This window comes from Phoca vitulina, unplaced genomic scaffold, assembly GCF_004348235.1.
Source record: "Phoca vitulina isolate PV1807 unplaced genomic scaffold, GSC_HSeal_1.0 scaffold2, whole genome shotgun sequence".
In the NCBI taxonomy this organism is placed as follows: Eukaryota; Metazoa; Chordata; class Mammalia; order Carnivora; family Phocidae; genus Phoca; species Phoca vitulina.
Window position 1 is genome coordinate 88971911 of NW_022589705.1, and position 21751 is coordinate 88993661.

At 55.6% G+C, this 21751-nt stretch overlaps 1 protein-coding gene and 1 non-coding gene across 3 annotated transcripts in view; both read left to right on the top strand.

Annotated features, from left to right (window-relative positions):
- The first annotated feature begins 1068 nt into the window (after positions 1 to 1068).
- Positions 1069 to 21751, top strand: part of PADI2 (peptidyl arginine deiminase 2) — a 44757-nt gene continuing 24074 nt past the window's right edge. Inside the window, exons 1-5 of one of the 2 annotated variants that reach the window (XM_032392716.1) lie at positions 1188 to 1273; positions 11455 to 11606; positions 13967 to 14150; positions 15122 to 15194; positions 21124 to 21185. In XM_032392716.1, coding sequence (XP_032248607.1) covers positions 14115 to 14150; positions 15122 to 15194; positions 21124 to 21185 — 171 coding nt within the window. In that variant the 5' untranslated portion in view covers positions 1188 to 1273; positions 11455 to 11606; positions 13967 to 14114. Of the gene's footprint in view, positions 1274 to 11454; positions 11607 to 13966; positions 14151 to 15121; positions 15195 to 21123; positions 21186 to 21751 lie in introns of both variants that reach the window. The other variant, XM_032392707.1, reaches the window with a different exon arrangement.
- On the top strand, positions 8687 to 8819 carry LOC116626974. Its single transcript, XR_004298383.1, has one exon. It is a non-coding gene; the product is annotated as a small nucleolar RNA SNORA72 (small nucleolar RNA).

Sequence of the window (21751 nt, forward strand, 5' to 3'; positions counted from 1 at the left end):
CCACCTGGGAGGACCCTCAAAGTCAGCTCCCAGATGCACAATCTTTCTCCTCTTTGGCAGGTAGCTGCCCTGGAGCTGTCTCCTGAGTCTCATTCCTATCAAAAGTTACCAGGGTCTCCCTGGCTCTGTGAGCCTCTGGGGGCAGATGCCCCCCCCCCCCAGCCCAACTCAGGCCTTTCCCTTTGTCCAGCCACATTCTGCCCAAATCCTGGCTACCCACGAGCCACCGGGCTAGTCACCATCTCCTAATTTGGGCCGCCTCAAAAAGGCCGCTGGGGTCAGAAGCTGGGTGTATCTCAGCTCTGGGCGCTTGTGAGCCTCCATCCTCTCATTCAGGTGCACCCCCTCCCAGGGCTCCCATTCTCCCAGCAACACTACCCCCTTCTCAAACATGTACCGCCTCCAGCCTGCCCCCTCCTTCTTGTAACCTCTGTCCACTCCAGCCCCTTCTCGCTGAAGAAGCCACCCCGGGCCTCCCACTGCACACCCAGCCAGCAATGCCTTGGCTTGGCATTCTGACCCTGTAGGCTGCTGGGTTCCCCTGCCAACCGCTCCCCATTCTCCCCGATCGTGGGGGTGGAGGGGATGTCAGCTTGTGTCCGGCTTCCTGGCTTTGCTCCCGGGACTCCCCCTCCTCCCTTCCCCCTAGTTTGCAAACGCCTCCTTTAGGAAGGCTCAGGTCCGGACCCCAAGCTGGGCTAGGGCGCCCACTCCCTCTGGGCTGCCACCACTTCCTGTCGTCACCCCTAGGACGGCTCCACAGCGGCATTATCTGCCCTGAGAAGCTGGGGGCGCCCGGAGGGGAGGCTGGCCCTGCGTCCTGGCGCCCGCTAGCTGGGAGCCCACTGAGAATATGCTGAGCGAGTGAACCAAGCGTGGAAAGGAGGAAATTGGCAACCGCTGACTTCACCCGGATTACAGGCCCGGGGTTGGGGAAGGGGGGGTGCGCGGGCGATGGGGGGGGAGAGGCGGGGGGAGCTGCGGGAAGTGTGGGGGCGTGGCCACGCTTGACGGACGGGCCCGCCGCCCGCTGCGAGAGGAAGCCGACCGGCCGCCCCGCCCACCGGCCGTAGATAAAGCGGAGCGCGGGGCCGCGGCGCGGGCAGCGGGAGTGGGCTCACCTGCCGCAGGTGCCCCGGGCGGACGCGACCTGGACGAGCGAGGACCGGCACTGAGGGAAGATGCTGCGCGAGCGGACCGTGCGGCTGCAGTACGGGAGCCGCATCGAGGCGGTGTACGTGCTGGGCACTTACCTCTGGACCGATGTCTACAGGTGAGTGGGGCCACCGCGACGGCCTGAGACCCCCCCCCCGGCCCCAGAAATCCCGAGAGCCTCCTCGGATGTGGGGACGCGACGGCCTTCCTCCAGCGCGAGTTGCTCCTCATCCTGAGGCCCTTGCATCCAGAAATCCTAAGAAACTCACCCAGAAGCCTGACTGTCCTCAAACTGACAGCCTCCAGAAAATCTTGAGACCCTCTCACACACCCTGACCCAGACCCAGCTCCTTCATCACCCCTTTCCCAGAGCCCCTCCCCTGGACCCCAGTCCTCCCAGGGTCTGACCCTCTGCAGCCCCTCTCCCAGGACAACCTGGGAGAACCCTAGGCTTTCCCCTTGCTCTCCCCTCAGCACCTCCCTTCTCCCCGCTAGGCTCTCCCCCTCCTCTCAGAACCTTCTGACTCACCACCCACCTCAGATCAGCTGAGCTTCCTCCAGGATCTGCGGGGGGGGGGGGGGGGGGGGGCGTGGGGCGGGGCCAGAGGGGAGCTGCCTTGGGGTGGAATCTGGCCCTGGGGGTTACTCAGGCTCCAATTTCGCCCTGTGGGGGCTGCTGGTGGTTGCCTGTCCCCAGGCACTGGCTGTGAGCTCCATGTCCCTGAATGCCTTCCCCTGACTTCACCCTGGGGTTGGGGAGGACTTGGTTCTGCCAGGCTGGAGGGTGCAGGGGCAGGGTCTTTGGCAGAAGAGCGTCCCTGACGGCACCCTGTTCCCTCCCCCTCTTCTCTGGCCCACAAATTTGGGTGGGGTGCAGGATTTCTGAGACAGCAGGACATAGGGCGGGGAAATTGAGGTCATGCCCCTCCCCACTGCCCCCAGCCCCCAGGAAGCAGGCAAGTCCAAAGGTCCACCTCCTGTATTCTGTGGGGCATCCTTGCGAAGGTGTGGCTGGTGTGGGTGGAGAGGGTCCCGGCAGGATCATTCCATGAGCATTCTATCAAAGCAGCCCTCTATTCCAAGCATGCAAAATGTATCCCCCTAGCTAGAGTGGGACGGGTCAGCGCTGCAGGAGGGGGCATGCAGGACTCTAAGGTGGGACCCCACGCTGATAACCTCGGGCAGGTCCCCTAACCTCTCTGTGCCTTGAGCTGAGCTAGAGGTGCCAATGTGCCTTATTGCTCCCAAATCATTCTGTCATCCAGAGCACCCCGCCTCCCCCAGGCCCTCATCAAATCCCATCCCTGTGTCTTCCCACACACCCTCCCCAGCCCATCTTCTCGGTCACCTCCGGTGGCCCTGGCAGCCCTGCCCAGCCAGTCCCCTGCCACCTCTTCAGCAGGGACTGGCCACGCTGATACCACTAGGGCCCCAGCCTCCTTCTGTGAGGACAAGGGCCCCGTCACCATGCAGACCAGGGACCCTCTCCGCTCATCTGCCCCTGGCCTCAGTTGTCCGCATGGAAACCTCAAGGGTGGTTTCTGAGGGTCATAACACAGCAGGGGACTGTGGTCCCGGCCTCAGTGGCCTGGAAGAGCTCCCCTGTCTTCCCCACCCCCGATCCTAAACCCGGCACTGCAGGGAGCGGGCTGGGAGCCAGCGCACTGAGGTCTCTAAGCCTCAGCTGTCTCTATACCCAGTGTTTGTTCACTGAGGCACTTTGCTGCAGCCTGAAAGGCTGGCATGGTGCCTCCGGTGGGGGGATGGGGAGAAAGGAGGGGGGCCGTGCTCGGGCCTCCTGCCCTCCCCTGTCCTGGAAGAGAGAGGCCCAGCCCCAGCGGGGGCAGTGCATGGGGCAGGGGTGGACTCCTCATCCTCCCGCTGGCAGGGGGCAGAGGTGTGATGACCCTCTGTGTCCTTTCTCAAGAAAGCCACCACTGCCACGATGACCCCTGTCTCCCAGCTGCACTTCACTCAAGACCCCATCACCCCCAAGAGTAGAACCCCAAGAGTCTACACCAGCACCGTCCAGCAGAAATAACATGCCAGCCACAGAGAGCCGCAGGTGTACATTTAATTTCCTAGCAGCCACGTTTTTTAGGATTCAAATAAGGAGGTGAAATTAATTTTCATAATATATTTTATTTAACCCAAGAGATCTAAAACACTAGTGCTCCAATATCTAATCAATATAAAAATGATTAAGGAGATAGTTTACATTGTCTTTTTTCATACTAAGTCTTTGAAATCCAATGTGTATCTTATACATAGGGCTCATCTCAGTACAGACTCACTGAATTTCAGGTGCTCAACATCCGCAGGTAGCTGGTTGTCCCTGTACTGAATGGCACAGGCAGGGGTTCCGACCCTCAGCTCTACTGCATTTGAAGCCGGATCATCGTTTGTTGTGGGGGGCTGTTCTGTGCATGGTAGAATGTTTAGCGGCGTCCCTGGCTTCTTAACCCCTAGATGCTCGTAGTAACCCCCCTGCCACTGTGACAACCCAAAATGTCTCCAGATAATGCCAGCAGTCCCCTAGCAGGAGGACAAAAACACCTCCAGTTGAGAACCACTGGTCTAGTGGAAGGAAGCCTCTTCTAGAACAAAGGAGACGGGCTATTACTGCTCATGTCCCTCCTAGTATCTGGGAGTGGTAAGAGCTAGTGTTAATATGAATAATAGCAGGGATATTAGTGAGCACTTGGAAACTAAATGCATTCTCTTGTATCTTCCTCACCACAGACCTTGGGGGTCATGCTGAGATCATCCCATTTTGTAGATGAGGAAGCAGGGCCCAGAGAAGTGAGGCCAGTCGCCCGATGTCACACAGGATTCAGGTCCGGGTCTGTCTGACTCAGAACCCATGCTCTTCACCTCCACTCTCTTCTGTGTGACTTTAAAACTAGCAAGTTGAACTGGGTGACCCTCTTGGCCTGGGTCTCTTCCACCCTCCATTGCCCCCAAACACTTCACCCACCCCCTTTCAACCCTGCACTTCCTATGGAGTCCTTCTGGACTCAGACACAGATTCTGACTCTGGACCCCACTTAATGCCCCCCCACCCAGGGTCTCCAAGGAGACATCAAGGGGCAAGGCCTGGTGGACCCTGGGCCCAGTTAGTAAGGGAGTATGTTTGGACCCCTCACTTCCTGAGTGACAAAAGTGAATGAACAAGTCTCAACACCCACCCCCCCTTCCCAAGGGCTTGGGCCCCCTTTCCTGAGATGCACGCGCTGCCCCCCTTCCCTGCAGACACACAGCGGGGGCCTCCCCTGTGGGTGAGGGGGTCACTCAGGGGGGTCCTCAGCAGACCCTATGGTTGACCCACCCTTGGGAGTAGATGCCCTGACCCACGCACATTCTGAGTGCTGGTTTCCAGCGAGCTATAAGTAAGTAAATGCACAGAAAAAAAGGAAGAAGGGATTATTTTTTTCTAGAGATTTACTTTGCAGCAGTTGTTAAAGGTACTTCCTGTTTCCTTCTCTCAGTCCCAAGCATCTTCCCTTAGATCTGGCACATGTACGCCTCGCCCACACCCTCTCCCCGACAGTCCCTTTACCCGCAGCTTCTTCCTCGCTGGGGCTGCCCAGGGTCCCCATCTGCTTCGGGCTTGAAGCTAGAGAGGGCACAGAGCGAGTGGCCTCTCCATGTCGGTTTCAACCTCCCTACTCAACTTTGGTTTCCCTGCGGAGACACCCCCAGAGCCGGGAGAAAGGGCAACCTTGGAGTCGAGTAACGGGGTGATCACACTGTGCCTGACTGTCCCACTGACCCACAAACCGGGCTGTGTAGACAGCTTCTCCTCTCCCTCCCTTGGTTTATGCATCTGTCCAGGGGAGTGCGAGGCATCCCCTTCTCTCTGGGGAAGAAAGGTCAGGATCCGTTTCCTAAAGTCTGCAGGAGCTTCGGGGCACAGATGACCTTAACAATGGTCTCTTGCCTCTGCAGAAGATTCTCCTAATTACATTTGACCTCAGGATGAGGTGGGAGGTGGGAGCGATCCCCCACCCCCTCCCCTGGGATACCCCAAGGCAGAGGCTGACTGGTCATTTTTCCTGACGGGGCGGGCAGAAGATAGGCAGAGGGTACTGGGGCAGGAGAAGCAGGCACAGTAAAATGCTGGGAAAACAGGGAAGGGTACAGAGATGTACCCCACCTTGGGGAAGAGCCTGGAGAATCAAAATTCACCATCTCACTCCCTCAACTCTTAGACTTCCTCCCCATTGCTCGGTTGGTGTGAGTGTTTTAGAAAGTATCCTTAGGACAAAGGCCAAGGAGGGGAGGCCTGTGATCCAGTTAGAAGCATTAGAGAAGTGGGGTGCCATGGTCTCCCCATCCCTGAGAGAGCCAGGCCCTGCCTCACTGATCCCATCTCCTGCCAACTACCCTGCACACACTGCACTCTGGCCACGTTGGTTTTGTGGATGCTATTAGCTCTTGACCACACCAAGCTCATTCGTGCCACAGGACCTTTGTACATGCTATTCCCTCTGCCTGGAGTACTATTCCCCAGACCTCTGCAAGCCTGACATTTCATCCATCAAGGCTTAGCTCAGACGTCACCTCCTCCGAGCAGCGTTCTTCACTACCCTTGTTTCGTGATATCCCACCTCAAGCCCCAGGCACTCTCCACCTCCGTACCATTTTTCCTTCTGCAGATCTTATTTACTTAATATTACTTGCTGACATTTATTGAACACTTACTCTGTCCCAGACTGCCTTCCTAACACCTTCCATACTCATCTCACATGTATTTAGTAAATTTACACGTGTTTAAACCTCACAACAATTTTAGGAGTTAGGTACTGTTCCTGGCCCCCTTAGTTGGGGAAACTGAGATAGGAATGCTTGTGCAAGTTGACACAGCAGTCAAACGGTGGCGGTGCCACACCCAGGTCCCAGACCACTCTGCCAGGCTGTCTTCTGGGACTTATATTTCAGGAGTGTCCCCCTCCACACCCTCTGCCTTCCTTACTGCCCTGTACCTCCAGCCCTCACGTCAATGAAGGGCTCCTTCATTGAGTAAATGAATGGATGGATGTGGCCAGTGATGCATGAAGATTGAGCTGTCACTGGGCTGAGCTCTCCACCCCCCAGCCTCAAGGGATGAGCGCTGTTGCACTGGCCAGTGGAAGGTCAAGGGCATGTGGCCGAGCCTGGCCAGAGCAACACTTGCTCCTAAGAGAATGACAGTAGGAGGAATCAGGCCAGGTCAGGTGGCCTCATAAATTAGAACAGTACCCAGCACTCTCAACCCTAAAAAGGAGGTCTTGCCAGGAGCTGCTCCACGGCTCTGGTTTCAGACTAGTCTAAGGAGGACCTGGTACCCTGTGTCAAGCCCACAGCCCCTTGTACAACTGGGATCCCTGAGAGGCTTCCCTTCCTGCCCACAGGGCCCTGCATCAGGTTGGGGGCATAGTGATAGGAGCTCACCACTGTGTCACCGCCCCCCCCCCCAGCTGGACAGGGACACCTGTTAGATGGTGGGGTGGGGGGGCAGGGGAAGACCAGTTTTCAGAGGCAGCTCTGCCTGCCCAGCCCTGCCAGGCTCCATGGCCAGGGGCTTTGACTGGCCCAAGCCTGCCTATCTAGGCCACTCACCCAAGCCTTTGGTGTCCATTTTCTGGGCCTCTGACCCCACCTACAAAATAAGGAGGGGGCTCTAGAGGTTCCTTCAGGCCTCTCCTGTGCTCCTCCCCTGAGCCAGGCCCAACATTCCCCCATCCCCACTAGAGGACCTTTAGGGAAGGCTACAACCTGTAGATCGTCCCCCAGGAAGGGAGCAGCCCGACCAGGAGCTCAGAGAGCTTGAGTTTACCTCACACTCTGCCATTACTGTCCCTGAGACTTGGATCAAGTGCTCACTGTCTGCAGGTCTCAACACGCTCATCTGTAAAAAGGGATGATATCGATACAGACCTCATGGGGTTCCAAAAGGATGGACTGAGATCATGTGGGCCAAGGGCTTAGAACAGTGCCTGGCACATGATAAATACCCAGTAAGTCATTATCATGAATTAGTATTGGGCTTACTGTAATATTATTAAAACAATAATGAGCTTTGGCCTCAAAGCATCCATAACACTCAGGGGAGAGAAATGTTGAATAGCATTTGTTTTAGGTGCTGTTTTAGGCACCAACAAAGGGGAGGGAGGGAGGAGTCCTGGCAGATGAGAACAGGAAAGACCTCCTGGAGGAGGTGGTAACCAAGCTGAAGGATGGGTGGGGGTTCACAGTGTGACCAGGACATGCCATGCGGGGGCAACGGTGCCTGGCAGGACAGTTGGGACACATGGGGGCAGAAAGGGCATAGACTCAGTAGCCTTCAGCGCAAGGCTGGAGACTCAATGAGCTCAAACCAGGGCTTTGATTCCCAGGCTCAGGTGTTAGACTGTTACATGGGCAGTGGGGAGTTATCGAAGGTGTCTGGGGAGGGAGTGACCACAGATTCGATTGTTTCTGCCCTAAGGAGAGGGCCAGCTGGAAGCACCAGTGCCCAGTGAAAGAAGCGGCCAAGGTCACCAGGCAGAGAAGGGGGCCAGCTGAAGATAGACGCATCCCCCGTGCAGAGCAGCTACCCACCTCGGGGCTCCAGCCCCCATGATGCCAAGCTGAGGGCTTCGCCTTCCTCCCCTCATCCCTGTCCTTGAGGCTGCTCGCCCTGGGCTTGCGTGCCAGGTTGGCACCTACGAACCCCGTCAGACTCCTGCAAAGACCCGGGGGCAGGATGTCACACCCGCAGTGCCAGGAGCCAGGTTCGCTGGGGGCCTGATCCCTGGCTGGTGTTAACGAGGCCTGGGACAGGTGGATAAGCTGAGAGGGCCAGATGTCAGCGAGGAGCAGGCACATCAGGCCCTCGAGCCTGGGGCTGAGTGGGCACCCCAGGGCTGCGAGGCCAAGTCGGTGACCTCCCCACTGAGTGAGTGAAGAGCAGAGAGGCTGACTGGCTCCCCAGAGGCCATACAGCATTTGTGGGGCTGAGCCGATGTTAGCTCACAAAGCCCATTGCCTTGGGCTGGGCTCAGGAAACATCCCTCTTCTACATCCGACACTGCGTTCCAGTCTTGCTCAAAGTTCCTTTGTTTGACACCAACCGACCGGCCATTTCTCTCCATCCCCACGGCCACCACCTTGTCCCACACCGCCATCATGACTCGCCCTGACACCTGCGCTCGCCCTCTCCCTGAGTACGCCACTTCCAGTGTTGCTCTCCGGAAATGCATTTCCCACTCTGCACCCTGGGTGATCTGTCTTCAGTGCAAAAACAATCATGCCCCCCCAAAGCCTTCAGTGCCCTCGGGGGGAAAGGCCAGCTCCTCGCCACGAGCTGGGTCCTCTCCTCCCGCCACTGCCCTCCCCCTGCTCACCCACTGCAGCCACACTGATCTCCCTCCGTTTCCTCCAACACACTGGGCTAATGTCCACCTCGGCCCCCACCCAGGCTGTCCGTACTGCCTGGAAATCTCTGCTCCTCCTCCTCCTCTCTTTGTCCAACTCGCTGGTTCTCAAACTGTGGTCCCTGGACCAGCAGCGGTAACAACAGCAGCTGGGAACTTGTTAGAAATGCAGTTTCCAGGCTACACATTCGTGATGTTAAGACCATGCCTGTGTCGCCAGGCCTTGGTCCTTCCCCAGGTCTGGTTTTATAAACACTGGTGATCAACCACGTCTGATTTATATCATGCCTCTTCTGTGGGAAGTGCCTATGATTCTAGGTATCTGATCAACCTCAAGAAATGAGAGCACATTTGGTGTCATAACTTTTGGGAAGATAACCCTTGTTAATTTGCCATTAGATGAGTCATAAAACTAAGAAAAGAAAGAAGCATAGTTTCTTTCCACAATGTAATACGTACAGCAAGTCATCATGTTGGGCACTTTAAATATATATAATTATATTTGTCAATTGTTCCCCTACCAATTTGGGGGAGAAAAAGAAATGTAAACCATGTTTCTCAGGCTCCACCTCAGATCAGTTAAGTCAGAGATGGGATGGTCCAACAATCTATGTTTTAACAGGCCCTTCAGATAATGCTGATACACACTCCAAATTTAAGATCACTGGTCTAGTTAATTCTTGCTGTCCTTCAGAATATAGGGTTAGACCCCAGCTCCAATGCCCCTTCCTCCAGGAAGCCCTCCTTGAGCTGCAGACCAGGGCTTCATGGCACCCCATGCTTCTATGTTAAAGTCATTCTCACCGCCAAAGCCACATCATCAGCTGTGTAACCCACTGAAAGTCTTCCTCTTCCACGAGAACATGTGCCCCATGGGCCCAGGGAACATGCTCTCTTTTGCTGATTTACCCCTAGGACCTAGAACTATTCCTGACACATAGTAAGTCCTCGGTCAACATGTGTTGAGGGCATAAGTGACCACATAAGCAAGCCCTGCTCTTCCAGCCGTTCCTTCAGCAAACACTTAGAGCTACTGTGAGCCTGGAATGGGCCAGGGGCTGAAACAGAAAGAAGAGACAACCCCCACCTTCAAGGAGCTACAAGGGAAAAAGACACGGATGGAGACAAATGTATTGAGTCGGGTCTTTAAGGAGGGATGGTCAGTTGCCCGGCAGAGCAGTCAGGGAAAGGAAAGGTAGAAGGAACTGCATTTGCAAAGTGCCATAGTGAGCTGGGATAGTGCAGGCCTGAGAGGCTGGAGAGTCAAGCTGAGACCCAGGGGCTGAATGTCACTGGTTGGGTCCCAGCTTTTATCGTATCGGCTGGCACTCAGGAGCCACTGAATATTTTCAAGCAAGCAAGTAACCTGATGTCCTTTTTTTTAATCCCTCTGGTAATACAGTTTGGGAAGCCAAGAAGGGTGGGTTCAATCATTCATTTATTCCCAAAGTATATATGGAGCGTGGCCCTGTCCTGGGCACTGGGGTGCGATGGTCGGTGGGGCAGATGTCCTGGGGACTGGCAGCCTGTCCTGGGCTCACTATCTTTAGTCTCCATCCCACAAGCAGGAGGTCATGGCCACCACCAGTACCCCCACTCTCTCCCTCGACACCATCCTGGGCCCCTCCCTGCAGCCTCCAGGGACAGTCAGTCGAGCTGCCCCCAGCCCCTGGGTCTCGGGTTTCTGGGGGATGAGTTCTGCGAGGTTCTTCCTGGGCAGGGAGGCAAAGCCAGCAGAATCCGCAGGGGACAATGGGCGCCTTTGTTGCTTCTGCCAGGGCGGCTCCAAGAATAGCTGTTTGCTCAGCTCAGAGCAGGGCTCGTGCTGGGGTAGGAGGGTGTGGGGCCCTGGAGCTCCCATGCGGGCAGGGCGTTAAGCCCCTGAGCCTCTGGGGCCTCCTCCGCTTTCTTCCCGGCCCAGAGGGACGAAGGCGGCAGGAGACATCGCTTAGAGCGGCTATTGTCAGAGTCGGGTCCCAAAACTCATCCTGCCCCGTGAGTTTGTAAAGCATTCTTTTTGCTAAATAGAACTGTATGCAGAAACCCAATATGTAAAACCAGGTGAAATCTCAGTGGCTCTACTTAAAGGGGAGTGGGGACCCAGCCAAGTGATCCCCAGCTTTTCCATGCCTCCCTCCTTACCCGTTTGTCCAGGGCTTGCCCCCTCTGCGCTGCCCAGATGCCAGCACCACCCCTACCCAGTGCCACGCTCCCATGTCACACTTGGTGAAACAGAGGGAAAGTGCCTTGCCCCAGGCCATCCAGCAAGTTGATGGTCAAGGCTGGGACTTACACTAGAGGCGTATTTCCCTGACCCGGGCCCACCCACCATTGCTCAGACTAACCATATTCCACGTGTAGTGCTAATAACTTAACATTTTTCTTTACATCAACTCACATTTTATTACTTTGGGGTTTTTTTAAGATTTTATTTATTTATTTGAGACAGTACGAGAGAGAGCAGAGAGCACAAGCGGGGAGGGCGGGGGGGCAGAGAGGGGCAGAGGGAGAGGGAGAAGCAGACTCCCTGATGAGGGACTCGATCCCAGGACCCCGAGATCATGACCTGAGCTGAAGGTGGACGCTTAACTGACTGAGCCACCCAGGCGCCCCTATTACTTTGTTTTAAATGGAGATCTTATGGGGTGTCTGGCTGGCTCAGTTGGCAGAGCGTGTGACTCTCGATCTCAAGGTCATGAGTTTAAGCCCCACATTGGGCATGGAGCCTACTTTAAAAAATAAATAAATGGAGATCTTATATCATTACCATAAGTAGCAATCCTTTATCAATGGCCATAAGAAGATAACACATTTAATAAATACATAAATTTTCTTTTCGATTGTGCATCCCTGTGCCACCTGGCGGCATCTGACACATGCACCCTCTGGGCAATGCCACCAGGCACTTCTAAGCGTCTCGCCTCCGTCCCGCTTGGCTCCACCCTCTTTGCTGGGGTGTGTGCGGTGTGCCCAGCCCTACGCTGGACTCTGAAAGAGGAGGGATGGAAGAGGACACACCCTGCCCTCAGGGGCTCGCAATCCAGAGGAGGACAGGTACCCCATGGCAACACCCTGAGATGAAGGGCTGCCCCTGCCCGGTGAGGGACAAGGGACGAAGCCTGTGGGGCAGCGGGGGTGGGCGGGTGTCTTCCAGGTCGGCGGATGGACACTCAAGTCTCCCTCAGCAACTCAGTGGCAAAATTGGGCCCAAACCCACATCTTATGCGAAAGTACCCTCAATCCAGGGTTTTTGCTGAGACTCTGCTTCTCCTACTGATGGGTGTGGACAGATGGCAGCAGACCACTGCCAACGAGTATCCAGCCTCCGATCAGCCCAGTGGCCCCGTGAGGGGCTAAGGAATTTAGAAGGGGGCAGATGGACAAGAAACAGGGTGGCCCTGGAGCTTTTTTTCAAGCTCCTCTCCCAGGCCCAGGCGTGGACTGCCAGACCCTTGCCCGCACTCTCCCACAGTGGCCCCCAGACCAGTGGTCTTTACCAGCAGCACCTGCAGTCGGTGGCCTGGGTCCTCAGAGAGACCCTGCGGGACTCACGCTCACGGCTTCGGCCACCCCAGGGCTCTCACCACCAGGCCACACTGCTGAATGTCTAGACCAGTGGTTCTCAGAGTATAGGCCTGGGCCAGCATCACCAACCATTCCTGGAGATGGGGGCCCCACTGCAGACCTACCGGATCTGAAACTCTGAGGAGGGGTCCAGCAATCGGCATGTAGACAAGCCTTCCAGGTAATGCTGCTGAGCTCTGAGAACCACTGGTGGAAACCTTCATCTAACCCGACCTCCGCCCTGCCAGCCAGACTCTCCAGGGAAAGGATCTACTGATCTCTAGCCTTAACAAAACAAAAAACAAAAACCCAGAGATTTAGGCTGCACCCCCGGCTGATTCTGATGCCCCACCATAGTGGAAAACTGTTCTGGAACCCAGGAGCGCCAGGCCCTCAGAATAGCTGATGTGGCTTTGAGGCAGACACTTGTACCTATCTTAGTCCCAAATCCCATGAGGATCCCACCTAAATCCCTCTGAGCCCTCTTTAGCCTCTGGAAACCTTCAGACCAGGGACTGGATTTAGCAAAACTGTCTGCCCTGAGCACCTTCCTCCCCCAGTCTCCCCATCCTTCCTATCACCTCCCCTTAAACCAGTGTCTTAAACCAGTAACAAAACACCGTGGGCTGGGTGGCTTAAACAAAGAAATGAATTTCTCACAGTCCTGGAGGCTGGAAGTCTGAGATCAGGGGCCAGTGTGGTCCAGTTGGAGTGGGAGCTCTTCCTGGCCCGCAGGCAGCCACTTTCTCACTATGAGCTCATACGGCCTTCCTCGGAGTGTGGGAGAGAGAAAGATCTCTCTTCCCCTTCTTACAAGGCGACCAGTCCTATCGGATCAGACCTCGTGCTCATGACTTCATTTAATTCTATCTTCTGAAAGCCCTCTCTTCAAATGCAATCATGTCGGGCGGGAGTCAGGGCTTCGGCATGTGAATTTGGGGGCACACAGACATGCATATAGCAACCAGATCAAACCAGTCCGTTTCCTGCCCTGAAATCTTCATGGCTTTTCAAGAATTCCAAAAGTACTAGGACGCCTGGGTGGCTCAGTCGGTTAAGCATCAGCCTTCGGCTCAGGTCACCGATCCTGGGGTCCTGGGATCGAGCCCCGCATCGGTCTCCCTGCTCAGCGGGGAGCCTGCTTTTCCCTCTGCCTGCAGCTCCCCCTGCTTGTGCTCACTGTCTCTCTGACAAATAAAATTAAAAAAAAAAAAGAATTCCAAAGGTATCAGCCTTTAACAGGAAACCACTCCAGAACCCCTAGGAATAACTCTCAGCCCCTAGGAATGACTCTCAGAGGAGGGAGTTCCAAGCTGGGAAAGAAAGTGTGGTGGGAGGGAGGGATCTTTATGACAGAGCCAGCTCACCCCTGCCCCTTGAGGACCCAAGTCCCAGGCTCCTTCCCTGGGCAAACCCAGCGCTTTGACACCTGCCTCGTGCCCTTCGGTCAAGTTCTGCCTACAGTTCGCACACTGGACTGGGGGTGGGCGCTGCCTTTGGAGCAAACTCGTTTCTTGGTCTGGGCCTCAGTACCTGCACCCTTAGGGCCCCACATGGCTGTCCATCAGAAGCACAAGGAAGCCTGTTAAGAATTCAGATCCCCAGGCCCCGCCCCCGAACATTCTGGCTCAGTGGGTACAAGACTGGCCCAAGGAACCTGTATTGTTACCAAGTACCCTCCCCACTACCGGGTGATTGTAGTGCAGCTGGGTCCTTGGGGGTCCCCCAGACCTGGCCACCTGGGGGGGGTCCCTTGCAGCCCCGCCCCTCCAGGAGTCCTTTTTGGAAGCGCTTCATCCCACCGGCCCTGGGATCCCCCCTCCACGACCCCGTCTCCTCTCTCCCTATAGCGCAGCCCCAGCCGAGGCCCAGACCTTCAGCCTGAAGCACTCAGAGCGCGTGAGGGTGGAGGTGGTGCGTGACGGGCAGGCCGAGGAGGTGGCCACCAACGGCAAACAGCGCTGGCTTCTGTCGCCCAGCACCACGCTGCGGGTCACCATGAGCCAGGCGAGCGCCGAGGCCAGCAGTGACAAGGTACCCTGGCTGGGGAGGTCCTCGGAGGGCGGCGGGAACCCGGGGCCAAGTGAGAGCAGCGCCATCCAACACAAACAGAATTCGAGCCACACTTGTCATTGCCACGTTCCTAGTGGCCACACTCAAAGAACAGAAAGAGACAGGTGGACTCCATTTTAGTAGTGTATTTTCCTTAACTCCATAGATCACCATATTATTATTCTGACATGATACCAACATAAAAAAAGAATTCATGAGCTAGCGTACGTTCTTTTTCATACCAAGTCTCTGTCACACTTAGAGCACATCTCAGATCAGATTTGCCACATGCGTGTGCGCAGGACACACCCATGGCTGGTGGCTGCTGGACTGGAGGCGAGCTCAAGGCCAGACCGTGGAATGATGGCTTCGGGGAAGGTTAAAGCTGTGGGCTGCTGAGTGACATATTAGAATCACTGGAAGTTACAGCCCCAAACATCCTTGGCCTCCTCGTATATTAAATGGGGTGCCGAGTGCCCATGCAGCAGGGCGATTTGCCCAAGTGATGAAGCTGAGACCAGACGTCTCTTCGCTGGCTTCTCTAGTTATGAACTCCCCATGCGCCCCGTGGTAGTCATGGCACTGGGCATTATCCAAAGAAAACAACCTCAGCCCCGCCCCCTGGTGGTTTAGCAGGAGCGAGTCATACACCATGGCAGATGGGGGGGCCGGGGCGGGGGGCAGGCAGCAGAATGCACTGGGGGTCATAGGTAAGCAGTCAGCACCCTGCATGCCCTCTGAGAAGAGGGGAGCCCCCTATCTGTTGGATAATTTGAAAGAAGCAGCCCACCAACCCAGGAATGCTTCCTGGAGGAGGGGGTTTGGATGTTTGGGGAGAATAGGCTTGACAGGCTGTGAGAGGTGAGTCAGGGAGGTGGTCACTGCAGATTTCCCCACCTGTGATCTGTGATCTCTGCTCTTCTCTCCCTCCCAATGCACCCCTCCCTGCCAAGGTCACCGTCAACTACTACGAGGAGGAGGGGAATATGCCCATTGACCAGGCTGGGCTCTTCCTCACGGCCATTGGTAAGTTGGTGTGGCTGTGGCCTGGGTGCTTTCCTCCCCAGGGTCTGACGCTGCTGCCCTTCTCAGCAGCACTTGGCCTGTTTCCCACACTGCAGACCTGGCACTCGGAGCTTCCTCTGAATAATGCAGGACTGAGAAGTGGTGCCACACATGCCCAGATCCTTCTGTCCCGGGGTGAGGGCTGTCCTGCAGGAGGAGGCATACCCTGGTCTGCCAGCACCTCGCCCCCAGGGTCAGCATCCCCACCCCAGGCTCTGTGGGCCACTGAGAAGAGCAAAGTCTGTTCCTCCCCGCCTCTCCCCTGCAGCCTGGAGAAGAGCTTGCCTCTCATAGCATGTCCCTGACAGTCCCAGCTACCCGCTTGCCCTCCCTTGACCCTGCCCTGGGAACACAGAGAGGAACTCCACCTAGTGCCAGCCTTTCATTTGGCATTGAGGACAGGGAGGCTCAGAGAGGTTAGGGAACTTGTTCAAAGTCACACAGCAACTCCCTGGCTCCAGGGAGTTGGGTTGGGTCCAGGGCTCAGGATGGTTCCCCTCCCGGGGTCTTCCCATCTGCACAGCACTCCCCTGCCTGGGTGCCGGGGCTCGTGGGGTGTGGTCTTCTTCAGTCACTCGACTCTCCTGCAGGTGAGGTGTTACTTTTATATCTTCTTTTTCATTTTAATTACGTGATGTTTAAGCCAGGAGGACAGGTCAGGGGGTCGTTCTGTCTGTCCAGCCTTAATTTAGCATTGATAGAGCTGCCACATGGCAGGGAGAGAGAACTATCAGCTATTGAGAATATCTTCCATTTATTCAACACCTGCTCTGGGTCCTGGACGGTGCTGGGTGCTTCGAGGAGGAGAAAGAGAAACGCCTGACCTTTCTTGAGCACCGACCGTGTGTGGAGCTCCAATCCTTTACTGTCACAATCTCAATCCACTCTTCCAGCTATTCCCAGGGTAGACAAGGGGTCTCAGAACTTACCCCAGAAAACAACTACTTCCCACATCAGCTTCTCCTCCTCCAGCCGCCAAAGTAGTCTCCACAGCAATGCTCCTCCTGTTTTCTGGTCACCTTGACCCTCTTTCTGCACCGGGGGAGTGCCCAGCCTTGGGGTGGGGTCCTCGGGACACCCTCAGGGGGCCCTGGGAGAGGCACGGAAGCCTCCCGAGTTGCAGTGGAGGGCTGGCCCGCACCTCACATGCACACACGGCCGCCGGGGCGTCTCAGATGACCGGCCCTGAGGAAACCTAATCCCACCGAGACGGGGACACCTGAGGACGTAAGCAGGAAGGGCAGTGGCCCGAGGCCTGTCCAGTGAGGATGGGCCCAGAGGGCTGACTCCACCATGAGTGAGACTTCCCCCAAAGCCAGGCAGACAGGATAGATGGCAAAACGACACCCCATAAGGAGGCAGGACTGGAACCCCCCCCTTGTCTGAAGGACTGTGGAGCTTGTGCTCGAGGGAGCAGCAGGGCTGAGACCCGCCAGAAGGCACTAACTATGCTTCCGGATATTCAGGTTCCATGGACCAGTAAAATGCCCACCCCACCCCCCAATAGTAAGCCTGACAATGTTGATGCTTGGCCAAAAAGAGAAAAATATTAATAAAATAATTTGCCAACAACTATCACCATTATTCTAACATTTTCGCACCTAAAAAGTAGGCAGAGGAATCATTCCAGAATAAAAGACAGTCATTTATGTTGCAGAAATAAACCTCACCCACTGAACTTACATTTCCTGTTCCACCAGGGACCCTGGTGGAAATTGGTTCCTCTTAGGGTCCACTGGTCTGTCTGACCCTCTCGGTCTTGTCTTCCTCAGGCATCCACCCCAGGGGCCCTGAGCCCGACGTCCTGAGTATTCACCACCCCTTCATAGGGAGGGCACCTCAGAAGCAGGAACACCCCGAAAGTTCTGGGATGGTGGGGCTGCCCCCCCAGGGACATATCAGAGTCCATCAAACCCTAGTTCTGCCCTGAGCCCACCCTGAGCAGAAACAGCCCTGGCTGCAGGGTAGACATAAATTAGTCCAAGTTCTGGTTCTGCCCCTCCAGCCACATTGTGACCGTCACCACCCTGAGCCCCAGGTTCCTCATCTGCACAGAGGATTTCACCGCGCCCTCGTGCACAGTGCTCACAGGGATCCGATGGGAGGCTGTGTGCAAGGGGTAGATGCTCAAGTCAATACATGTTCTTCTCTCCCTTCTGCTTGGGGTAGCCACATTTTTCCTCCGCCTGGGCAAAGTTGAAGAACCGTATTGTCCCTCGGTCTTGCTCCTGGGATTTGGAAACAAACCCATGGTGCCCTTGGCCAAACCAGGCCCTGGGGCTTGGCTCCCAGTCCTGCCAAGGACATGCTGTGTGACTTCACCAAGCAGCCCACCCCTCAGGACCTCACTTTCTCCCAGCTGTAAAATGAAGGCTTCGCGCCTGTTGGTCCCTCAGGGCCTTCAAGACTCCAGGTAGGGCTGAGTTGCAAAGCCCTTCCTGTGAAGGGGACCGTGGGAGGGGAGGACTGGGAGAGGGAAGAATGGCCTCACCCTCTTGGCTGTGGTCCTGGCAGCAGGAGCAGGGCATGAGCCTTGAGAATTTTTAGCCTCATCCTAAGGACCTCATTTCTTGTGCCCCCTCCCCAGGGCCTAGGGTAATTGCCCTAGTTGGCTGTGGGGGAGAAAGTCCTTCCTCCCCACCACACCCCAAGCTGCCCAGTTACATAAGAAGGGTCGGCACCCTGCCACTGGGGGCCAGCGGCCTGCCAAAATGCTTATGCCTCTGTGTCAAGCCTGAAGCCTCGGTGTCTAGATTCTCAGGGCAGACTACCTTGAACTCAATCCCAGTGACATTTCCCATAAATCTGCCCCATACCCCAGGTGCCATCTGATGCCGTGGGGCTATTCTGGGGAGCTGAGGTAGGATTCCGAGCCTCTGGGAAATGTCATCTGGAGCCCAGATGCCCCAAAACAGATGTCCTCACCCTCCTTCCCTCTGGGGATGACAGAGGGCAGAGCTCTGGGTGGGTCATGACTGACGACCCTGTTCTCTGTCCCTACAAGGATCATCCCATTGAAATCTAGTTAAATGGAACATTAGAGGGAACTTTGAAGGGGAGAAGCCCTGGAGGTTGGGAGATGGGTGATAAGAGAGCCTGATGACATAATGTCTGAATTTTATAACAGGAAGTCAGTGAAACTTGTCTGAAGTTAATAAATCAAGGAAGAGCACTAAGCATATGACTTAGTATTATGGAGATTGCCTCAAGCAGGTGAGAGGATGGGATGGACAGGAAACCGCTATTTTTTAGAAGCTGTTTGGTGCTATTTGAGGTTTGTTTGTTTTTTTGTGGGGGGGTTGCATTTTGTGCAAATATTACATCGATACAATTTTTATTTTTTTAATTTTCTTAAAGATTGTATTTATTTGAGAGAGAGAGAGTGAGCGAGAGAGAGAGAGCACGAGCAGGGAGGAGGGGCAGAGGGAGAGGGAGAAGAAGGCTCCTTGCCTAGCAGGGAATCTGATGTGGGGCTCGATCCCAGGACCCTAGGATCATGATCCGAGCTGAAGGCAGATGCCCAACGACTGAGCCACCGGAGCAGGCGCCCCTACATCAATAAAATTTTTAAACTTAAGGAATTTATCATGAAGTAAAGCACAGTTAAGTGCTTCATAATGTCTCTCCTGTGACCCACTGTGTTCATGGACCCACCAACAGCCATGGTGTGGTGCCACCTTGGCCTAGAGACGAAAGTCCCAGGGCTGCCAGGGTTGGGATATGGCCAGCTCCTCTGGGAATGGCCTTAAGGGGAGTAAGTCTTTGAAAGCGGTCTTAGGTCTTAGAAACAGCCCAAGGTGGAGATCAGCCTGAGTCGGTGGAGAGGAAATAGGCCAAGGTCAGCAGTCTGGAGTCAGAGGCCCAAGTGGGATGCCTGGCTCTGCACTCTCTGGGGACTTTGTGGTCACTTCCCTGCAGGGTGCCTTGGTCTCATCTGTATGGTGAGGGTGGCTAGGTGGGTGATAACTCTCCCTGTTGGTGTGATTGAGGGGAGAACACGGAAAGGGAGGCGCTCCGCCTCTGACAAAGGGAACTGCACACACAGAAGAGATTGTTATCTGGAAAAGTAAAGACAGGTGCCTTAGGGAGCCCAGGTCTGTGGCTGGTTCCCAGGGAGGAGCTTCAGGAAGCCAACCTCCCTGAAAGGCAACATTCACTGGGGAGTGTCCAGTTGGAAAGTTCATGAAGGTCTGGAAGCCAAAGTCAATACTGTTCCTCCATCTGAGGCTTCAGTCTCTTTAACAGCAGCTGGTGGTACCCGCTTCCTCACTTTGTCCCTGGAATCCTTACCCTGCACCAGCCTCCAGGTTATCAGCCCAGTTTGCTGACAGGTGACGTCTCTGAGGCTGGGTTTGCTCACCTCTACAGTGGCAATAATAATATTTATGTCATAGGACTGGGGACTCCAGGGCAGGTGTGCCCTAAATGCCCACCACTGGGTCCCCATGCCTCGTCGAGCGCCTGGAACACAGAGGATGCTCAATGGTGATTTGCTGAGCAGATGGGATCAATGGGAGGAGCTTATCTAATCATGCATGCCCTGTGGCACCCGACTGACAGCTGGGCTGCAGAGGCTGGGACACTGGGGTGCTGTCTCTCCCGAGAGTTGCCCCCATCCTGCCTCCTTCTAGACCCAGAAAGGCCACATGCAGGGAATGGGGCTGTGAGCAAGGAGAGGACTTGAGTATTATCCCCAGGGTGAGCCGCCTCAGGGAGGGTGACATCAGTGGCCTTTCCTGTGCCAGAACCCTCCTCCCCACCCGATCCAGGGAGAGAGCAGGCCTGCCAAGGGAACAGACCAGGAATGCATTCACTCCCACCCAGCTCCCGCCTCTGTCCAAGTCATGCTCCGCGTGAGGCCGAGCCCATGGAGCAGCCCCAAGACCTGGACTCGGCTCATCCCATTGTGTGACACTCCCATCACCTTAGGACAACCCCCCTGCCCTGCCCTGTTAGTCTCTAACTCAGGGCCATTTGGCCTCCCAAGGGACATTTGGCAATATCTGGTGACGTTTTGGTTGTCGCAACTGAGGGATGTTACTGGCATCTGGCAGGGAGAGGCCAGGGATAATGTTAAACATCCTCCAAAGCAGGTAGGGAAACTAGGGCTCAGAGAGGCTGTCCAACCTGCCCAAAGTGACATAGCTTGTAAGCAGAAAACCAGGGTTCGAACCCAGCACTGTCTAACACCAAATCTTGGGCTCCTTTTACCGCCCCACAGTTTCCATGAAGCCGGTCCCCAGGACAGGCCTAGGGATACCAAACACCCCTTCCCCAAGAGGAAGAATAAACAGAGACCCCAGCCTGGATCCTCTATCTGACAGCCTGGCTTTCTTGGGCACCCTCAGATCAAGACGGGTTGGAGACCCAGCTTCCCACCCAAAGTAGAACCCTGGTGGGAGGCAGGAATTCTAGAAGAGATCACGCACAAATGCGTGTGTGCACACCACCAGGACAGACTGAGAAAGGCGGGCAGGAACTCCTATGAGAGTTTTCCAGACATGAGCTTCAGCTTCAGGTCAGGCCAAACGCACCGTGTGGGGCACATGACTTGGCGTCTCTGAGCCAAGGCTCCTGGATCTTTCCAGTGAGGCTCATCCCACGCACCACCTAGAACCGCCTGCAGAACCATGAAGTGGGGGGGGGGGGTCCTCTGCCCTACCTGCTAGCCCCTCTCCAGTCTGTCAGGTGTCCGCTTACGTCCTCCATCAGGCGGCGGGAGGTTGGGGCAGGGGACTGCATAAGATGGCAGCAAGGCCCACCCCTTCCAGGGACCAAGCGAACGTGGGAGCTGCACCCTAATCACACAGGGCTTCCTCCCAGCCCCCAGCCCTGCCCCCCCCCCCCCCGTCTGGCAGGCTCCACAACTCACCTGTGTGTCTGTCCCCAGAGATCTCCCTGGATGTGGATGCAGACCGGGACGGCGTGGTGGAGAAGAACAACCCAAGAAAGGTACTGAGCTACCAGGGCACACGGCCCTGGACTAGGGAGCTCCCGGGGAGCAGAGCCCCAGGATGGATGCTGCAGGCAGCCATGGTCCTCCCCACAAGCACAGACAGCTCTCCTTTTACAGATAAGGAGACTGAGGCCCACCGAGGAACCAAGCACCTTATAGCAACAGCTGCAAAGCGCCTTCCGCAGCCGGATCCCCCATCCACAGGGTGGGACACCCAGTTCGCAGAGCTGTTGGAAAACGTCCTGCCGCAGAGGAGGCATTTGCTCTTATTACTTTGCCTTTTTTTTTTTTAATGTTAAAACTGAATGAGGGGGACCATCAGGAGCAGAAGGCTGCATGAATCATTCTCAGTTCGAGGCATGTTATTTTTAAGGGTGCACCCACGCCCCCTCTCTTGTTTTATTCATTCATTCATCATTGCTTCATCGGTTTATCTACTCATTAATTTATTCCCTCCTCTCCTGCATTTCACACTCCCATGTTGCTTCCCTACAAAGGACCATCCTAATGGGTTTAGTGTTCCTTTCTTTTTTTTTTTTTTTTTTTTTTTTTTTTTTTTTTT